Source organism: Cervus elaphus, chromosome 23, assembly GCF_910594005.1.
Source record: "Cervus elaphus chromosome 23, mCerEla1.1, whole genome shotgun sequence".
Taxonomy (NCBI): domain Eukaryota; kingdom Metazoa; phylum Chordata; class Mammalia; order Artiodactyla; family Cervidae; genus Cervus; species Cervus elaphus.
Genome location: NC_057837.1, coordinates 47,976,366 through 47,997,555, shown reverse-complemented (window position 1 = coordinate 47,997,555; position 21,190 = coordinate 47,976,366). Strand labels below are relative to the sequence as shown.

The window sequence follows — 21,190 nt, the reverse complement described above, 5'->3', positions numbered from 1 at the left end:
CCTGGATTATTTTGAGGAAAGAAACAAGAAGCTGGTGAACAGATTTGGATTCAAGCTATAAAATAATCAGAGATAGAAAAGCATTTATATATAGAAAACATTCATCTCTTTTTCTGCATCAGAGAATTCATAGTGTGAGAAACTCTTTGAAGATGAAGAATGTGGGAAGGTCTTTACTCCTCAAACCTTGCTTAATACGGAAGAGTTCATATTGGAGCAAACAGCCAGGACTCCAAGATGGCATGTCATCCCCTGAAGGAGAAGGAGCTCCTGGATGTCAAATCAGGGTAGCTGCCACACTGGATACTAATCCAGGATTTCATCCCTAAACACATTACTGGACCATTTTGAAGAGGTTATTTCTGGTATTGCTAGTATTTAAATATGAAGAAAGGGATTGTTGCTGGGCTTTCTATAGTGCTGTCAGCTTAAGGGCTTTTCCTAAGCCCTTAAGAACTGCTGTTCTTACAAGGAACTTAAACATGTGAATTCCCTGATGGTCCAGTGGTTAGGACTCCACGGTTTCACTGCCAGTGGCCCAAGTTTGATCCCTGAGTGGGGACCCAAGATCCCACAAGCTGGTTATTAAAAAAAAAAAAAAAAGGAAAAAAATTAAAAATAAAAAAAGAGAGGGAAATCTTCCATAAACATGAGCAGCTAAGCTAGTACCACTAAAGAGGGTGCACTCTGCTTTCCTGACCATGACGTTTCCCTGGCACCTTTCATATTCTAATGGAGAATTAACAGTAAAAGATTGCAAAAAAAAAAATCTCTCAGAAACTTTTGATTATGTAATACAGTATTATTAACTATACTCACTATGCTGTACATTACATCCCCATGACTTATTTTAGGATTGGACATGTATAGCTTTTGACCACCTTCACGCATTTCACCCACTGCCTCTGGCAACCATCAGTCTGTTTTTTCTACGGCTTCAGGTTCATTTTTTTTGGAGGGGGATTTCACATACAAGTGAGATTATACAGTACTGGTATTTGCTTTCTCTGATTTCACTTAGTGTGATGCCCTCAAGATACATCTATGTTGTCACAAATGACAGGATTTCCTTCTTTTTATGACTGAGTAATATTTGATTGTATATACGCCACATTTTAAAAAATCCATTCATTTCTTTATGAACTCTTGTTGATTCCATGTCTTGGCTTTTGTGGGTGGTGCTGCATTGAGCACTGGGGTGCAGATACATTTCAAGATAGTGTTATTGTTTCCTTTGGATGGATACAGAAGTGGAACTGCTGGGTTACATGGTAGTTCTAGTTGTAATTTTTTGAGGAAGCACCTAACTGTTTCCATGGTGGCTACACTAATTTGTATTTCTGCTAGTAGTACATAAGGGTTCCCTTTTATCCACGTCCTTTCCACACAGAATTGGTAATCACAATTCTTATAGGTGTGAGGTGATATTTGTTGTAGATTTGACTTGCATTTTACAAATTGTAATGAGGAGTGACAGCTGTGATGTCACTGATGACTAGTGATGTTAAGCATCTTTTCCTGTACTTATTGGCCATCTGCATGTCTTCTTTGGAAAAATGTCTACTCATATCCTCTCCCCATTTTTTAATTGGGTTGTACATTTTCTATTAAGCTGTATAAGGTTTTAAAAATATATATACTGTGGATTGTAAATCAACTATACTCCAAGAAAAAACAAAAATTAAAGGAAAAAAAAAAAAGGCTTTCTCTGAATGTAAACGTGCTCATGGAGATTGTGTTCTCTGATAGGTATGGAAAGTGGTTTTCTTCTGTGAGAGAAAGTGCAGTCTGAGAGAGTCAACCACTGCAAAGTGACCTGGGGGAAAGGGAACAGAGAGAGAAAATGGAAAAAAAAAATGTTTTAAGTCAAATGCAGACAAAAGCAAACTGGCTTGTCATTTATTTGGAAGTATATAAAGCAGCATACAAATGAAATTGATCATACCTGCTTCATCTTGCTTCCATTTAAGTATTTAAAAGTAAATTACAACCATTACAACATTTTACTGCTGAATTCTTTAGTACACATCTCTAAGCACTAGAGATGTTCTTCTACATTTTATTTTATAAATATAAATGAGCATCACCGTTTGCCAGCCTGGACACACTAGGCATGGGTGAACAAGATAGAGCTCTCATTCCTTTGGTGGGGGTGGGAGATGGAGAGGTGGGAGGAGACTTAAGCCTTGTACTACATTGCACATGATTACGTTCATTTGGAGAAATCAAGCTGTGAAGGTGATGCTCAGTGCTGTAGGACTACATGGAAGGTAGCCCCTCTCAGCTGTGGTGGGAGGTGGAGGGAGTACGAAGGCTTCTCTGAGAAAGGCACACTGTGGATGGCCCTGGGGTGGGGGGAAGGTTAGCGTTTTGGAGCAGGGAGCTGAAAAGGATAGCTCGGGGTTAGGCATGGGCTCTGGTACTTCTTCCACTATCTGTTAGCTTTCTGTGCCTGTTTCCCCATCTGTAAAATGGGGCCAGTAACAGGGGTGTTTGAAATGATGGTTAGCCGTATTGAGGAATCCACGGTCTTACCCAAAAACTGTTGGTTAATGAGGTGGCCAAGTTTAGGAACTGAGAAGTCACTGTGGCTGTAGCAGAGGTAAAGCGATGGGATGGGCAGGACCAGCTGCTAGTCCAAGGGCAACAAGAAGCATGGAAGGGGCATGTGGCAAGGCTGGAAATTTTTAATTTTTCTAATTTTTAAAAATTAAAAATTTCTAATTTTTCATTACTTACTCAATTGCAAATTGTGATATGTGTTTTCACTCCAGACTGCCATGTCCCCACATCTTTGTTATCAGGATTGATCTTTTCAGTTTCTTACCAATCATATAGCCTCTAAAACGGCAACATTTTTTAAAAACTGCATTTCTGTGATGACTTACATCAAGCAGCTATTCATACTGACCCCTGGGAAAAAAACACGCAACTCAGTTGTGAGTTGTGTTTTATTCAGGGACCTTACTGAGGACTACAGCCTGGGAAGGCAGCCTCTCAGATAGCTCTGGGGAACTGTTCCAAGAGGTAAGGGAGGAGCCTGGATATACAGGAGTTTCTGCTGAAAAACAAACAAACAAAAAAACATGTAGTTTTGGACTAAAGGGAGATCAAACCAGTTGATCGTAAAGGAAACCAACCCTGAATATTCATTGGAAGGGCTGATGCTGAAGCTGAAGCTCCACTACTTTGGCCACCTGATGTGAAGAGTTGACTCATTGGAAAAGACTCTGGGGCTGGGAAAGATTGAAGGCAAAAGAAGAGGGTGACAGAGGGTGAGATGGTTAGATAGCATCACCAACTCAATGGACGTGAATTTGAGCAAACTCCAGGAGATAGTGGAGGACAGAGGAGCCTGGCGTGCTATAGTCCATGGGGTTGCAAAGAGTCAGACAAGACTTAGTGACTGAACAACAACATGTAATATCTGTGAAAGTATAGATCTGACATAGTAGTTTTATTTTTCCAACATAAATTGAATAGATAACAATGAAAATAAACATTGTCCATCTAGCAGCACCTAGAGTTCTTTTGTATACTACCAGTAGTTTGAGAAACACTGATCTAAGCAAACCATTCTAATTAGTTCTTTGAAAATCTCTACTCAAGGCTAGCTGGTAATATCTGTTGCTTGAGTGGGATGCTGGTTGACCACTGGGTTCAGTTTGTAAAAATCTTCAAGATGTTCACTTATAAACACTCTTCTGTATGACTAAAACCAATAAAAAATTTAAAAACTGAACTTTGAAAACTTTAAAAAGTATCACTGTATTGTTTCTTGTTAATTACCGGTAATATGATCTATTACATACATACGTCATGCAAAGAAACAGACTTAGTAAAGTGAAAAAGAGTTACACAAATATATTAAAATATGTTTCTCCTCCTTATAGTTCGGAGGTTTCTACAAGCAAATCCATCTTCCCATAGACTTCTGAAATGGACCAAAGATGATATCCTAGATAGAATGTTCAATGGCTAAGATGTCAATGAAGTGATCTGTAGGGCAGAATCAGACAATGATGCCACAGACCAGAGTCTTAATATCCTTATCTCTTAGTCTATATTAAAGGAAAACAGAGATAAATGGAAAATGCCATCCTAACAGCATGAAGATCAAATTAAGGAGTGAGACTGCAGGGAAACAAATATTTTGTACCGACCTGTCACAAGCACTTACTCAGACACAAGAAAGCACACCCCACACTGTTGTTTGTTTTTTTTTTAACCCTGAAGTGGTTCTGGCTTTTAGACTTCTAAATTCTCTGCTTTCAGAGTTAACCTTTTTTTCTGAACACCCACAGCACTGATATTAATCAAGGTTACAAAAGTCACTGATACTAAAATCTCACCACCAAATAGAAGTGGCTACTTCTTAGTATGGAAATTCAAATACCTTATATCTTTTGTCCTTTAAGAACAGTACAAAATAATCTAGTTTCCTTCTGTTGATAGCCATGGAAAGTAATCTCCAATACTTCAGTGACTGAATATGCTTAAAACTACAGCATATTAAAAAGTAGAGACATCACTTTGCTGACAAAGGGCCATATAGTCAAAGCTATGGTTTTTCTAGTAGTCATGTACGTATGTGAGAGCTGAACCATGAAGAAGGCTAAAAAGTGAAAGTTGCTCAGTCGTGTCTGACTCTTTGCAACCCCATGGACTATGCAGTCCATGGAATTCTCCAGGCCAGAATACTGGAGTGGGTAGCCTTTCCCTTTTCCAGGGGATCTTCCCAACCCAGGAATTGAACTGAGGTCTCCTGCACTGCAGGTGGATTCTTTACCAACTGAGCTAGGGGAAGCTCTGAAGAAGGCTGAGCGATGAAGAACTGATGCTTTTGAATTGTGGTGTTGGAGAAGACTCTTGGACTCCAAGGAGATCAAACCAGTCAATCCTACAGGAAGCCAAATGCGAATATTCATAGGAAGGACTGATGCTGAAGCTGAAGCTCCAATACTTTGGCCACCTGATGGGAAGAGCCAACTCACTGGAAAAGACCCTGATGTTGGGGAAGATTGAAGGCAAAAGGAGAAGAGGGTGACAGAAGGTGAGATGGTTAGATAGCATCACCAACTCAAAGGATGTGAATTTGAGCAAACTCTGGGAGACACTGAAGGACAGAGGAGCCTGGTGTGCTGCAATCCATGGGGTCGCAAAGAGTCAGATACAACTTAGTGACTGAACAAAAACAACAATAGCAGTCAAGGGCATCTATGGATTAACTTCACATTAAAAAACAATAAAACTAGCAACTTCAAAATTCAACCTGTAGTTTTTCAAATATAAGTCATCATGGTTTGAAAATTATTGGGGGGGCCAGTTGAATAGGAAAAGCCCATGGAGAAAATGTAGATAACTGGTTGTCAGAGGGATCTGGAGTCTTGTTTTCTCAAAGGACTGTTCATTTCCTATTTCCTTCCTGTTAGGTCTCGTTCCAGTGGTGCTGTATTTTGAGGTGGACACTGTTCCCATATTTGTTTCTCCCAGAACTGGAAGCCATAGTGTGTAATTCCAAACTTTTAAAAGGCTTCTCTCTCCAGTCAAGAATCTGCAAGACATCTGGTTTGAGAGGGCACCCTCATTCACTGTTAACATACACATGTAAGCTGATCTATGTGCATATTCTGCTTTCTGGAGACCTATGGAGTCCTATGCTAATTAAATTTCCCCTAGAGTTTCTCAAAATCTAATTGCTCAGTGTTGCTGGCTTTTCTCATAGTCCCCCTGTCAAGTGATAGAACACTTCAGTGCAATTTGTTCCAAGGACCTTTGAGGGAGGGATTAGCACGAGGCTTCCGATTACAATTTCAGGGAGCTTGGTGCTGGGAGATGTCCTTCTACCAAATGAATCTCAAATAAACCTTAAGGATGCAGCTGAAGAACAGAGAACCTATCAGCACAGGCTTGGTTGGGCTATTTAAAAGCCATTTCCCTTAAAAAGGAACAAAATAATGCCATTTGCAGCAACATGGACCTAGAGATTGTAATACTGAGTGAAATAAGTCAGGCAGAGAAAGACAAATATCATATCATATTGCTTATATGTGGAATCTAAAAAAAGGGTACAAATGAACTCATCTATAGAACAGAAATAGAGCACAGACATAGAGAAGGGTGCAGGAGGAGGGACAAATTACAATGATTGAGACTGACATGTATACACTACTATATATAAAATAAATAACTAATATTTGTTATTAGCACAGAGAACTCTACTCAATATTCTGTAATGGCTTACATGGGAAAAGAATTTAAAAAGGAGTGGGTATACGTATATGTGTAACTGCTTCACTTTGGTGTACACTTGAAACTAACACAACACTGTAAATCAACTATACATCAATAAAATTTTTTAATTAAAATTTTAAAAAATGAAGCTGCTCCTGACCAAACAAGGGCAGGACAGGGGTGAGGCACCAGCTGTTCAGAGGGTGACAGAGGGTGTGGGCAACAGGCAAGGGGAAGCAAAAATGAGAGGAAGGAGTCCTCTTGGGCAAAGGATTCCTTTTCCGCTTCCACCACAAGTTGACAAGCCTGCACCCATCAGTCTGGCATATCATAAATGAGTTTACACATACTTTGGTGAGTGGTGCACATTTGTTCTTTTCTCGCCTCTCACATTTACAATCTGGTGGAGACGAACAGACTTTTTTTCTTTTAATTTGCGAATCTTAGATCTTATTTTAGATGGTTCAAATGTTCCTTCCATACCCAGTGAGTATAAAACAGGAAACTCTGGCATTGGAGAAGCAAAGGTATGATTAAGATGTGATGGACCTTTTGGAACCATAGTTAAATTACTTGGGGACACACGTTCACAGTCACATGGTCACAGTTTTACAACTTGATTGAATTCTTGTATTTGATTCAGCATAAGGCTTTGTACCCTTCAAAAAACCTAACTCATCAAGGGACTTGTTTGGCAGTCCAGTGGTTAGGAATCCACACTTTCACTGCCGGGAGCCCAGGTTCTATCCCTAGTCAGTGGGGCCAAAAAAAAAAAAACAACCCAAAAAAAGTCATCAAATGGAAGACTGTTCTCTTAGGTCAGATTCTTCCAGAAGTAGACTCTGAGTCAAGGGTTCAGGTATAGGAGATTTATTATGGAAATACTCCCAGGAGACACCAGTAATTGAATGAGAGAAGGAGGGCGGGGAAACGAAGGAGCCAGGAAAGGATGAGATAGTGAAACCCCAGCTTTGACCTGACCAGGAGGGGAGCTCTTGAACTTGAATCGTGCCTCAGAGCATGTCCTTCCTGGAAAGAAAGAAGGTGGACTTCTGGACTCCCAAACCACTTGGTCACTGGCCTTAGGTCAAAGGGATGGCCTAAAGGCAATAAAACCACCAGACACTGCCGGCTCTCCATCTGGGCTGGACTGGCTCCAGGACCAGATCACAGATGCCAGCCTTGGCCTGCAAAGCACTTAGCTGGGGGCTGGGCACACCAAGCCGGCAAGAGACCTGATGGGTTCTGGGAGATGCACCAATGGTATTGGCCACAGGGATACCCCCCTCCTGCCCCCATACACCTGCCCTCACCACCAGGTACCAGTTACTGGTCTTTCATCAAGTTCTGCTGCAAGAGGAAATGAATAATATCTTTTGAAAGTCCTGGCATCAGCTTTTCATCCTGTAGAGATGTACTTCCTTCTCTGAGTGGGTAGAAGTGGGCATCCCTGGAATGTTTCTGTAAGATGGAGCAGCCATTCTGGTTGAAGATGACCCGAGCCATTTGAAAACTGCGGAGGGTGTACTTTTGGTTCTCCTGGTCCTTCAGTTCATTGATTTTCTGAGACAGGCACTGGCAGACAGATGTAGAGAGTGAATTTCCAGATGCTGGCTGTGGATTGCCAAATACTTCATAGAATTTATCCAGAGATTTCCGAAGTCCATCATCCTCTTCCTTGGTTTCTGGTTGGCCCTTCACAGAAAGGTAAAGCCAGGGGTTCTCAGAGGTCCAGGAATCATTTTGCTCAGTATTTAGGTTACTATTGTCTGCAAGACAAAACACATTCCAATCCTCAAACACATATTTTAAAATAGCAGAAAGCAAGGCAAGAGCAAATGATATTTTTTTTTTTCAGTTAACACACTCACTGTTCCTTGGTGCTGGATGAAGCACAAGCTGGAATCAAGATTGCTGGGAGAAATATCAATAACCTCAGATACGCAAATGACACCACCCTTACGGCAGAAAGCAAAGAGGAACTAAAGAGCTTCTTGATGAAAGTGAAAAAGGAGAGTGAAAAAGCAGGCTTAAAACTCAACATTAAAAAAATGAAGATCACGGCATCCAGTCCCATCACTCTGTGGCAAATAGATGGGGAAACAATGGAAACAGTGGCAGACTTTATTTTCTTGGGCTCCAAAATCACTGCACATGGTGACTGCAGCCACAAAATTAAAAGACGTTTGCTCCTTGGAAGAAAAGTTATGACCAACCTAGATAGCATATTAAAAAGCAGAGACATTACTTTGCCGACAAAGGTCTGTAGAGTCAAAGCTATGGTTTTTCCAGTAGTCATGTATGGATGTGAAAGTTGGACCATAAGGAAAGCTGGGTGCCAAAGAATTGATGCTTTTGAACTGTGGTGTTGGAAAAGACTCTTGAGAGTCCCTTGGACTGCAAGGAGATAGAACCAGCCAGTCCTAAAGGAAATGAGTCCTGAATATTCATTGGAAGGACTGATGCTGAAGCTCTAATACTTTGGCCACCTGATGTGAAGAACTGACTCATTGGAAAAGACCCTGATGCTGGGAAAGGTTGAAGGCAGGGGGAGATGGGGACGACAGTGGATGAGATGGTTGGATGGCATCACCGACTCAGTGCACATGAGTTTGAGCAAGCTCTGGGAGATGGTGATGGACAGGGAAGCCTGGAGTGCTGCAATCCATGGGGTTGCAAAGAGACGGACATGACTCAGCAACTGAACCGAACTGTTCTTAGTAACTGGCAATGGGTAGAATCACCTGATTTCAGAATCGGTTCCCACTATCTAGGGATTATGCCACTCGTTTCCTCACAATAAGAATATCTTACTTGCATGTATCAGGCAGGGGTTCTTAACCTGGGAGTCCTTATATAGAAATTCAGGGTGTAAATGAACTAGAATGGGGGAAAAACCTTATTTTCATTAACCTCTACCTGAAATTAAGAATTTCCTTCCATAAAGAATGTAGGCAACAAACTTATTAGCAGTAGCGTCTGTGGCTCCGTTACCAACAGATCACAGCTATTTTTATTTCATATTGACCTTTGTTGAAGATGATTTATAATATCACTTATGCTTATCACTATGTATGGACCAAACTGTCCCTCCAAATTCATATATTGAAGGCTTAATCTCTAATGTGACTGTAATTGGAGATGGGACTTTAAGGTTATTAAGGTTAAATTAAGTCATAAGGGTGAGGCCCTAATCAGACAGGACTTGAAGGCCTTATAAGAAGAGGAAGAGATCCTTCTCTCCCTTCCCACCTCCTCCCGCCCCCATGTGCAAGAACCAAGGAAAGGACATGTGAGCATGTAAGCACGCAGTGAAATGGTGATCTTCTGTAAGCAAGAAGGAAAGTCCATGCTGACACCCTGATCTCAGGCTTCCAGCCTCCAGAACTGTGAGAAGATACATGCATTTCTTTTGTGTGAGGCCCCCAGCTGATGGTACTTTGTTATGGCAGCCTGAGTAGTCAAAGACACACCGCTCTGAAATCACCATGGTTATTACTTCTGATACTAGATCTTATTATGTAAGTGTTAATAAAAAGCATCATATATTGAGTACAATATCATATCTTTGTTCTTTAAATGTTTTAATAACTATATTTCAGTATTTTTTCCTTAGTAATCCTATATACTTTAATTCATGCATTTAAAAACATTATTCTGAGAAGAAGTTGAGAGACTTACCAGATGCCAAAGGAATTCATGGCACAAACACAGCAATGACCCCTAACATACAGTTCTGGGCCTTTTATACAGTTCAGACATTTTCTTTTCTACTCCCTGTAAGAATCCTTTAGACTCTTTGCCTGTAAATTAAAGCTATCATTTTTGTGCTTTTTAAAGGAGGGGTAACAAATAAACTAAGTGATTTAATAATAAAGAAGAAACCAGATCTAAAGACAAATCTTAGTTCCTGATCTAACCTGCTCCTCTCTGGACACCCTAATTCTTAACATAGGCATCTTTCAGGTCATTTGAATCAATGTTCCTATTGATGTGTTCTAGAAAAGACTTTATACAAAAAATTAATTTGCAAGTTGCAAAATTCCTTATACAGCTAGCAGTTTTATTCTTTAAAATTTCATACTTTAAATCAAGATACATTTTCCTTTTTTCACTATGACATAAGCTTTATTAAATTACTAGCTTTAATTCCACACACACCCTACCCTTGCTAACTCAATTAATAGTTATAATAAAAATATTTGTACTTGCTAATGATGAAAAAAGTTGAATGATGCATTGGGTGAAATTTTAGAAAAGGAGGCAGGATTTGATGCTTTGACTCTAGTTTTCCTACCAGGTAGACATGACATCTTTCTGAGCTTTGGCTTTCTCATCTATAAAACAAGAGTTTTATTAAATGATCTCTCTCCCAGAACTTCTATGGTAATACAGGGAATAGAGAAGTATAATCCAAAGCATTAGAGTATACAAAAAGAAAGTAGACATAAGTTTTGTGAGACACATGCAGGGTCACATGTGGACAAGCATTCACTGATTCAACACACATTTAACAGCAATCTAATGATATCAGTGTAACTCATTACAAGTTGCTATGAAATACACAGAGGATGCTGAAGACCATGGCCTTCACCTGAAACTCACACTTCAACTAGACCTCAATTAGAAAGAGAAGACATACTTCTAGATATCAAACAACTGGAAAATACTCACAGGATATGTGTGTGTGTGTGTGTGTTGTAACTACACAAAGATGGGATGATATTGACTGGGGACAGTGTGGATACAAAGGATAAATGCAATGTTAGGGAAGGATGAGCATGTAGCAGAAATAGTGAGGGATGCCTCTTTGGAGAAGGTTAATTGCAGTCTTATTATGAAGGGAGCAGCAATCAGAGACCATGGAAACAGAAGGAGGGTTAGTGAACAAGGGCCATGTGGCAAGAAGCAGCAGAAACTAAACAACTCCATGGCTGGTGTCAATATCCTCTTCTACTAGTTGGCTATATTTTCAGCAGCCTGAGAGCCAGCATGGAGGCAGAAGGAGAGAGAATTCATAGATTGGCCAGAGAGATTCCTGGGACAGACAACAGAGACCATGACTTTTTAAAGAATTTAGTGGCAGAGATGGTATATCTATTACACTGGATTTCAGCAAGCCTAAAACTATGGCCCAGGCCCCTCAATCATAAAAAATAAAATACAATTTTTTAAAAAGAAAAAGAAATTTCCTTTGTTGTTGACATGTCCAGAACTTCTGCCTAAATTCCCCACAGTAAGCCCCTTACTTATCTGCAGCCTCCTGGATGGGTGGAGTGTGAGGGAGGCAGAGACTGTCTTCTTTCTGGTCCTGGTGTCAGAGAAACAGCAGGAGATGACTTCCTAGCCACCTGACTTGGAATGCTAAACACACTTTCCAATAGCAACTTTCTTATCCATATAGGTCAATAGGTTCTATAATGTGGAAGGTGACATGAATAGACAGAGTGGAAAGTTTGGGATCATCTAAAGCAGAGTGATTCATAACACAGTTTCCAAAGTCAAGTAGACCCAAATTAAAATCCCTGCTCTGCCAAGTTCAAATTTTGCAAACACTAAGTAAATTAATTAACATCTCTGAGACTCAGTCTGTTCATGTGAAAAATGGAAATACTACCAGTTATCAGCTCATGATTCTCATGTTGTGAGAATTGACTAAGATAATACATGCAAAGCGCTTAACCCAACTTGAAAAATGGTTGATTCCAGGCTGTGATAGGGAAGTATAAGCCCGGAACATGAATCCATAAAATAATTGAAAGTTTGATGAGACAGGCTATTGACAGCTCATAATACCTCCCCATAAGATACTTATTAGTTATGAAAGGAAAAAGAATAACTTTATATATAGTGGAGAAGCATGGCAGGTATCACCATACACAAGGGATCTAACAGCAACATCAGTAACAGGACAAATCAAAATCATGTGTGACCTGATCCGGTGAACAGGAAGGCCCAGCATCACTTCTCGGAGAGTCCTGCCAAAGGTACAGCACCTGAACCAATTACGACGAAGTGGCGGACAAAACCAAATCAAGAGAAATTCTACAAAATGAATGGCCCGTACTCTTCCGAAGTGCCAAGTTCATGAAAACCAAAAAATGGCTGAGCAACTGTTCCAGACTAAAGGAGGCTACAGAGACAGGACAACTAAATGTAGCATGGGACTTCCTCTGGCTCCTTTTGCAGAACATTCTTGGGCCCCTTGAATGGGGTCTGGGGATTAGACGGCAGTAATGTGTTACTGTTACTTTTCTGATTTTCATGGTTTCATTGGACTTTGTAAAAGAATGTCCTTATTTGTAGGAAAATCAGAGGTGGTAGGCAACAAGTTGGCAACTTACTCTCAAATCATGGAAAAAAAAAAAACCTTTATATCATACTTGCAAATTTCTATGATTTGTTTCAAGAAAAAAAATTAAACCTGTGAAGGAATAATTGTTAAAATTTCTTTGGGTAGCCTACTATAAAATTTAAACAATCATAAAAGCCTTAGTGCAGGGATTGGCAAATACAGTTGCCTAACAAACATACTACCATTAGAGAGGTGAGGGGAAAGGGAAAAGGGAAGGATCCCACCATGGCAGGGCGAGGTGCCCCTTTCCACCTTCTTTCCCACAGATGATCTGGTTCTGGGTGTAAAGGCAGGAAGCCAGGGGCTGGGGAGGGTCAATGGGAAGAAGTGGGGAGAGAAGGAGAGCTACGCAGTGACACTCCAAGTAGTAGGGAGTGTACTTATTAAATAGCTGGTCAATAACTTGGATATGCAGATTTAAAACTTCTCATCTGTGTTTCATTTAACTTTTGAAATTCAGTGTCCATGGAAGAACCTAAAAACCTAGCCTGTCACCTCTATTTTCAGGCAAATGTCAAGCAGCTGGCAACTCATCTTCAAAGAGACCCTCCTTCCCCTTTCCAGAAGAGTAATGGCAATATGGATTGCGTTATTTACTACGTCAGTTCTTTTGAACACTGCTTTTAGTTCATTTCAGACTTTAATTTCCTTTTAAAATTTGCTTTTCCACCGACTACAAAGTCACCTCTTTAATCATGTGGCTGTGGTGAACTTTTGGATATATTACTGTTTCTTCACCAGTATACAAAGCCAGCCACTTCTTTTCCTGATGTACCTACACACAGACAGAAGATGGATATCTGATTACTTGGTCAGTTCCTGCTCCGTGGAGCATCCTCACAGATATACTCAAACCCCACCTTATTCTACCTGTTGCTAGAGCTCTGACTTGTAGGGCTCTCAACTGGGGATAGAAATGTCTACTCTAGGGACAGATTGGGGATGCTTTTGTGAGGGGGACCCAGGATGTAAACATCCTACAACGCATGGAAGAATCCCATATATCAGAGAATCATCCTTTCCCCAAATCCCAGTAGTGCCCCACATCCCCAGGGAGTGACTCTGGCTCAAAGGATTCTGGAAGGAGTGGAACGGAATGCTGAATCCCACAGAGTTGTAACAGATTGATTTGCTGAGCGCAGAAGAATTGATGCTTTTGAACTGTGGTGTTGGAGAAGACTCTTGAGAGTCCCTTGGACTGCAAGGAGATCCAACCAGTCTGTCCTAAAGGAGATCAGTCCTGGGTGTTCATTGGTAGGACTGATGTTGAAGCTGAAACTCCAATACTTTGACCACCTGATGTGAAGAGCTGAGTCATTTGAAAAGACCCTGATGCTGGGAAAGATAGAGGGCAGGAGGAGAAGGGGACAACAGAGGATGAGATGGTTGGATAACATCATCGACTCAATGGACATGGGTTTGGGTGGACTCCGGGAGTTGGTGATGGACAGGGAGGCCTGGCGTGCTGTGGTTCATGGGGTCGCAAAGAGTCGGACACGACTGAGCGACTGAATTGAACTGAACTGAACTAAAGGCATTTTTGCTATTGATACCTGCATAGTGAATGCCCTTCTGGGGGTCACCTGTTTGCACCATGCATTCCTTTTCTCCCAGGCTTTGAGAAGGCTTTTTATTTTCTCAGTGAGGGCCCCAATCCTAATAATTCTGGCATTATGTAAATTGGGTGGAATTTCCCTTTTTATTTCAATATACTTTCCATGGTGAGTAGATTTCCTTAGGATTTGAAAGAAGAAAGCAGGAAGGATGGGGCTTGACATCACAGTGCTTTTGCATGCATTGCTTCCAGGGCAACTATCTACCAGAGGTAAACTGTTAAATTTTCTTTGACCAAAGAGAGTAGTGATAATATATAGATATTTAAGATTCTTATAGACCTAAGAACTACTTTTATATCTTTAGTTGTTATAGATGCTATTTGAGTTTAGTAATCCAAGACAATCAATTAGTATGGAGCATTTGAGATTAATTGTTGTATTCTGAGATTAATGCCATTAGCCTTCAGAAAGCCAGATATTTAATGAGAGTTTCTCCCAGTGAATCTTCCAAGGCTACTACTTCCGTGGTTGATAAATGCACAGTGGTATTTTTATCTCTATGAAACATTTTAGCTTTCAACTTTTAAGTTTCTTTTAGATGGATTTGATATTTAGAACTTTGCCTCCTCCATGCAGAAGCATCAATAGCCACCTACTCTGCCTTATTTGTCCAGAGTTTCTTTTACCAGCAACTGCTAATTGGGAGGATCTGTGGCTTCAAGGCTGTATAGAGCTGACAGAAATCTAACCTAACACTTAATAAAAATATGGAAAATGATTAGGATTTAAAGAAAGAAGGAATATGTGGTATGTATAATCTCCTATGTTGCTTGGGCGGTGGGGAGGGGAGCTGCCCCTTTCTCAAGGTGCTGCATGGCACTCCCAAGGGTAGTTCTGTTGCCTCGGTTTGTCTGTTGGAGGCTCACTGGGTTCTGTGTGGCTCTAAGAAAAAGTCACAGGCATGAGAACAAGGAGAATGGGAGGAAGGGGTCACGTCCTAGTTAGGGGTGGTCACTCACTAGCACACTTTGGATGCACTGACTCATCTCCTTCATGACAGCAGTCAGAGGCCTCCCAACGTCCCTACATGGGTGACCTACCAATTTTAGTATAGCAGGGGCTGTGGCCCAAAGATCTGGGGCACCCCTCTGTTAGGCTGCATCTTCCTGTTCCAAACCTCACTTACTTTTCCTTCCTTTATATCCTCTTCTTTCCTCTCATTCTTGCTGCCTCACTCCATACTCAGTGGAGGAAAAGAAGAGTGAGCAGGATCACTGGATGAACAAGAACAAATCCTACCTCCAGCCCTACAGACCTCAAAGAAATCAAACTGGTGCTGACACCTCTGCATCCTGACTTCTTTCCTGATCCCTGAGCATATCAAGAATGCTCTCCCCTCAAAACCAGGACTTCCCTGGTGGTCCAGTGGCTAAGACTCCATGCTCCCAATGCAGGGGACCCAGATTCAATCCCTGACCAGGGAACTAGATCCCATGTGCTGTAACTAAGAGTTCACATGCTGCAACTAAAGATTCCACAGGCAGCAACAAAGATCCTGCATGCTGCAACTAAGATTGGTGCAGCCAGATAAATAGATAAATATTTTTTAAAAAAGAAAAGAAGGTTCCCTCTTCAAAGTCTTTGCACTTGCTGTTCCTCCCCATGGAACATGCTTATTGCACATATCTGCACAATCGGTTTCCACACCACCATCAAGTCTCTGCTCAGATGTTTGTTACCTTCTCAGTGAGGCCTTCTGTATTAGGATGGCCTAGGTTATGCTACATAACAAGCAAATCCCAAATCTCATAAAACAACAAATGATTATTCCTTACTACTTGCACTCTGTCATACTACTAGTGGATCTATATTATCCTTGCCCTTACCCTAGAATCCAGGCCACTACCTCAACATTGCTTAGTGACTATAGCAGATGGAACAGAGCATGGTAGGGCAGACAGTCACTGGAAGAGCACTGTCATTTCTGTTCACATATCAATGCCAATGTTAAGCTGTATGGCCAAACCTGATTTCAAAAGAATGAGGAAGAAAAATTCTCCTATAGGGAGAAGAAGAGATTACTGGTGAACAGTAATTCAGTCTGCCACACTTTTCTGGAGCACACTATTTAAAACTGTATTTCTTTCACTTCCTAGATCCTGGCTGTCCCTATTTCCCTTGTCTGTCTTATAGTTTCCATATAAACCTAACAGCATCTAATAATACATGATTTGTTTGTTTACTGTCGATCTTCTCCTACTCAAGGTTTTTTTGTCATTCTCATTATCTGTTGTATCACCATGGCCAAGCACATGGTAGATACATTAAAAAAGTTTTGATGTTTTGTTTTATTTGATAAGTTTTACTTTCAAATGTACATGTAAATGTGTGTATTACTATGGTGACCAGTATTCACTAGGGTGACTGGGACATCTGCCCAGGAAAACCTCAGTTTGTGCCTGTTGTCTCAATTATTTATTAATAGTATCCTTTTTCACTCTCAAAAGGGCCCTGGATTATATCCACTATATGAACATATGAATCATGATATATTACACTTATAAGCTGATGCTGGAGGAAGGGGCAGATATATTTTGGTCAACAGTGAGACATTCCACCACACACACCTGGGGGCAAGATAGGGGAGGATTGAGTTTTGATGCCAGAAATAATCCCAGTCTGTGGTATAAATAATGTACCTATAGATTTTTGTTTGTTGGTTTTTACTAAACCTTCTGTGGATTTGTTCTATTGTATTCCAAGAAAATCCTCTTTTTCTACCCCTGCTTTTTCATACCTGGTATTTTTCCTACCCACTTGCTATCTAAGAAATTTTGATTACTGCCCTGCAAGTGAAGGGCTTCAGTTCACTCTACTCTATCAGCAACTTGCTTAGATTCCTCTTTCTGGTTTCATCTGGCTGTCCCCCACCCCTCAAGGAATAGCATCAGCATTGTTATTCCTCATCTCATTAGTAACATAAAATTAACGACCAGAAAAACATAAGCTTAAGCCTCCTTTTGCCCAATGGCTTATACATTTTAGAATCTGCAAACCATTTCTTTAAGGGACATAAACCACATACTCATAAGGAAAGGCAAGGAGATGCTGGTATTAGGATATTTAATCCAAATTAACACTTCAAAGGATGGACGGTGTGGTCAGGTGCTTTTGAAACCACAGTCTAGGTCTGTACTTACATCTTTTTGAAAGTAAAATCATGGATGAATCACCCAACAGATGCCAAGGGCAGAGAACAGAGTCCTGTAAATGGCAACTGCTGAGAAATAAAATAAATGCTGAAAAAATTAAAAAAATATGTCTCATAGGTGAACAGCCCTAAGAGTAGGTGCCCAGAGCAATTAACAAAGGTCAATCTCTACTGTCTGATTTATAAACCATCTTACTTTTACCTTGGCATTTTATATTTTTTCTGAAGAGATTAAAATTCAAAAATTTCTGAAGAGATTAAATTCTGAAAATTACAGAGAACAAAAAAATCCAAGTTCACACCACTCCAGATTGACAATTACCTAATGACATATTTGCTTCAAATCTTTTTTTCCTATTAAAGAAGAATTAAACAATTCAATTAAAGTTGACATATAAGTAGAAATTCCCACATAGAAACTGATTTCTTCTAGCCCATTTTTATACTTTACATATATAAGTGTCCATAAGCAAGACAGAGTGTTGCTTTGTGTGTGGTGGTCTTTTCAATTTTATTTTCAAGATACAAAGTTTTGCTTTATAGTATTCTAATGTAGGAATATACTGCATTATTTTTCATCCATTCTCTTGCTGAAGGCCATGTAGATTGTGTCTAATTTTTCACTATCACAAACATGGCCTTAGTGAGCCCTTGTGTACTTATGAGACTTTCTCTGGAAATACATCCTGGAGTGGAATTGCTGAGTTAAAGGAAACATGCGTTTTCAATTTCATTATATCCTGCCAAATCACTTTCCCAAGTGGTTGCAGCATTTATAGTCCCACCAGCGCTGTCTAGCTTTTCCTGTTTCTCCATAGCTTTGCCAAACCCTGATACTATCAGACGCTTCAAGCTCTATCTCCTTAATGGGTTCACATTTCCCTGATTACTCCTATGCTGAGCTGCTTTTCACATGGGTTTCCTTACTGTAAACTGTCTGTTAATGTTCTTTACCATTTTCCTTTCGAGTTTCTGTCTCTTTTCTTTTTTTTTTTAATGGCTTATAAAATTATAAAGAAAACAATATCTTTTCTGACTTTTCTCCAATTAATTTCAAGACCAGATTTTTCCAGACTGAAGGAGATTTAAAAAAAAAAATGTGAGGATGAAAAAAAGACTACATGAAAAGCCTCAAGTCCTGTTTTTGTTTTAACCGCAAACCTGCTTCCCAAGCAAAACAACCGTCTAGGTGTTAGTTTATCACTACCAAAAAGTGATACTGTGTTTCTACTCCATTTAATAAAAAGTCATGACCCAGGGGACAGGAACACATCCAGCTTATTGAATCTCATTTTCCAGACAAGAAAATTGAGACAGGACCAAGTCTCCAGAGTCACTTGATGAAGGGACTGGCAAATAGAACACACAAAAAAGGCTAATAGGCTCATTATTTTTCTTAATGAGAATCACTTTCATATAACTACCATTTGCCACAATGAGGACCACTGATGGTGATGATGGGCCAGGTAGGGTGTTCAAGAGTCTCCCTAGATGATTATGAATCATTTAGAAACCACAAGCTTAGATACTAGAAATGCTTAACAATTCTCTTCTTTACTATGAGACTGAGGCTTAGCCCGAGGCTTGATTTTAAAAACAACTTGAATTTGGCTCTTCTTCTTTTCTTGTTCAGTCGCTCAGTTGTGTCTGACCCTTTGGAGACCCCAGTGGACCCCAGGTGAAGGCTTCCCTGTCCTTCACCATCTCTCGGAGCTTGCTCAAACTCACATCCATTGAGTGGGTGATGCCACCAACCATCTTGCTCTCTATCGTCTCCTTCTCCTGCCTTCAATCTTTCCCAGCATCAGGGTCTTTTCCAGTGAGTCAGTTCTTCACATCAGGTGGCCAAAGTATTGGAATTTCAGCTTCAGCATCTGTACTTCCAACGAATATTCAGGAATGATTTCCTTTAGGATTGACTGGTTTGATCTCCTCACAGTCCAAGAGACTCTCAAGAATCTTCTCCAACACCACAGTTCAAAAGCATCAATTCTTCAGCACTCAGTCTTCTTTATGGTCCAACTCTTACATCCATACACTACTACTGGAAAAACCATAGCTTTGACTCTACAGACCACTGCCAGCAAAATAATGTCAATGCTTTTTAATATGCTGTCTAGGATGGTCATAGCTTTTCTTCCAAGGAGGAAGCCTCTTTTAATTTCATTGCTGTAGTCACCATCTGCAGTGATTTTGGAGTCCAGTAAAATAAAGTCTGTCACTGTTTCCATTGTTTCCCCATCTATTTGCCATGAAGTGACAGGACTAGATGCTATGATCTTTAGTTTTTGAATGTTAAGTTTTAAGCCAGCTTTTTCACTCTCCTCTTTCACCTTTATCAGGAGGCTCTTTAGTTTCTCTTTACTTTCTGCCATAAGGATGGTGTCATCTGCATATCTGAGGTTATTGATATTTCTCCCGGCAATCTTGGTTCTAGCTTGTGCTTCATCCAGTCCGGCATTTCACATGATGTACTCTGCATGTAAGTTAAATAAGCAAGGTGACAATATACAGCCTTGATGTACTCCTTTTCCAATTTGGAACCAGTCTGTTGTTCCATGTCTGGTTCTAACTGTTGCTTCTTGACCTGCATACAGGTTTCTCAGGAGCCAGGTGAGATGGTCTGGTATTCCCATCTCTTTAAGGATTTCCACAGTTTGTTGTGATCCACACGGTCAAAGGCTTTAACATAGTCAATGGCGCAGGAGTAGATGTTTTTCTGGAATTCTCTTGCTTTTTCTCTGATTCAATGGATAATATTTTGTTAAGTAGCAATTAAGTTACTGGAACAGAGAACCTGACCCTTTCACTATTAGAAAAGCCATGGGGAGTCACCTGGTTCAACTCTCCTCACTTTCTGGATCAGAACATTTTAGCTAGAGCTGGAACAAGAACTGTGGTCCCCACAAACATAGAGAACAGATTTGTGGTTGCCAAAGGGAAGGGCTGGTGGGTGAGGGATGGACTGGAAGCCTGCAGTTAGCAGATGCAAATTATTACATATTGAATGGATAACAACAAGGCTTGCTATATAGCTCAGGGAACTATATTCAATACTTTTTTTTTTTTTTTTTGCTGCACTGGGTCTTCATTGCAGCACACAGGCTTCTCTCGTTGTGGTGCATAGCCTTAGCTGCCCCGAGACATGTGGGATCTTAGTTCCCCAACCAGTGACTGAACCCTCGTCCCCTTTATTGGAAGGCACATTCTTATCCACTGGACCAGCAGAGAAGTCCCTGTACTCAATATCATGAGATAAATCATTATGGAAAAGAATATTTTAAAACATATATATATGTGTGTGTGTGTGTGTGTGTGTAACTGAAACATTTTGCTGTACAATAGAAATTAACACAATATTGTAAACCAACTATACTTCAATTTTCAGTTCAGTTCAGTCACTCAGTCGTGTCCAACTCTTTGTGACCCCATGAACCGCAGCAAGCCAGGCCTCCCTATCCATCACCAACTCCCGGAGTCCGCCCAAACCCATGTCCATTGAGTCGGTGATGCCAGCCAACCATCTCATCCTCTGTCATCCCCTTCTCTTCCTGCCCTCAATCTTTCCCAGCATGAGGGTCTTTTCCAATCAGTCAGCTCTCCGCATCAGGTGGCCAAAGTATTGGGTGTTTCAGCTTCAAAATCAGTCCTATCAATGAACACCCAGGACTGATCTCCTTTAGGATGGACTGGTTGGATCTCCTTGCAGTCCAAGGGACTCTCAAGAGTCTTCTCCAACACCACAGTTCAAAAGCATTAACTTTTCGGCACTCAGCTTTCTTCACAGTCCAACTCTCACATCCATACATGATCACTGGAAAAACCATAGCCTTG

The 21,190-nt window shown here is 40.5% G+C and overlaps 1 protein-coding gene and 1 long non-coding RNA gene across 6 annotated transcripts in view; both read right to left on the bottom strand.

The window, feature by feature from the left end:
- Positions 1-1,871: 1,871 nt before the first annotated feature.
- On the bottom strand, positions 1,872-3,112 carry LOC122682068. The gene is made up of 2 exons (XR_006337200.1): positions 2,964-3,112; positions 1,872-2,932 (listed from the first exon to the last, which is right to left on the bottom strand). It is a non-coding gene; the product is annotated as an uncharacterized LOC122682068 (long non-coding RNA).
- A 3,976-nt stretch (positions 3,113-7,088) lies between these two features.
- Positions 7,089-21,190, bottom strand: part of SHLD1 (shieldin complex subunit 1) — a 121,601-nt gene continuing 107,499 nt past the window's right edge. For 4 of the 5 annotated variants that reach the window (XM_043883780.1, XM_043883778.1, XM_043883779.1 and 1 more), the window contains exon 3: positions 7,089-8,003. In XM_043883780.1, the coding sequence (XP_043739715.1) occupies positions 7,561-8,003 (443 nt within the window). In that variant the 3' untranslated portion in view covers positions 7,089-7,560. Of the gene's footprint in view, positions 8,004-15,331; positions 15,389-21,190 lie in introns of all 5 variants that reach the window. The other variant, XM_043883784.1, reaches the window with a different exon arrangement.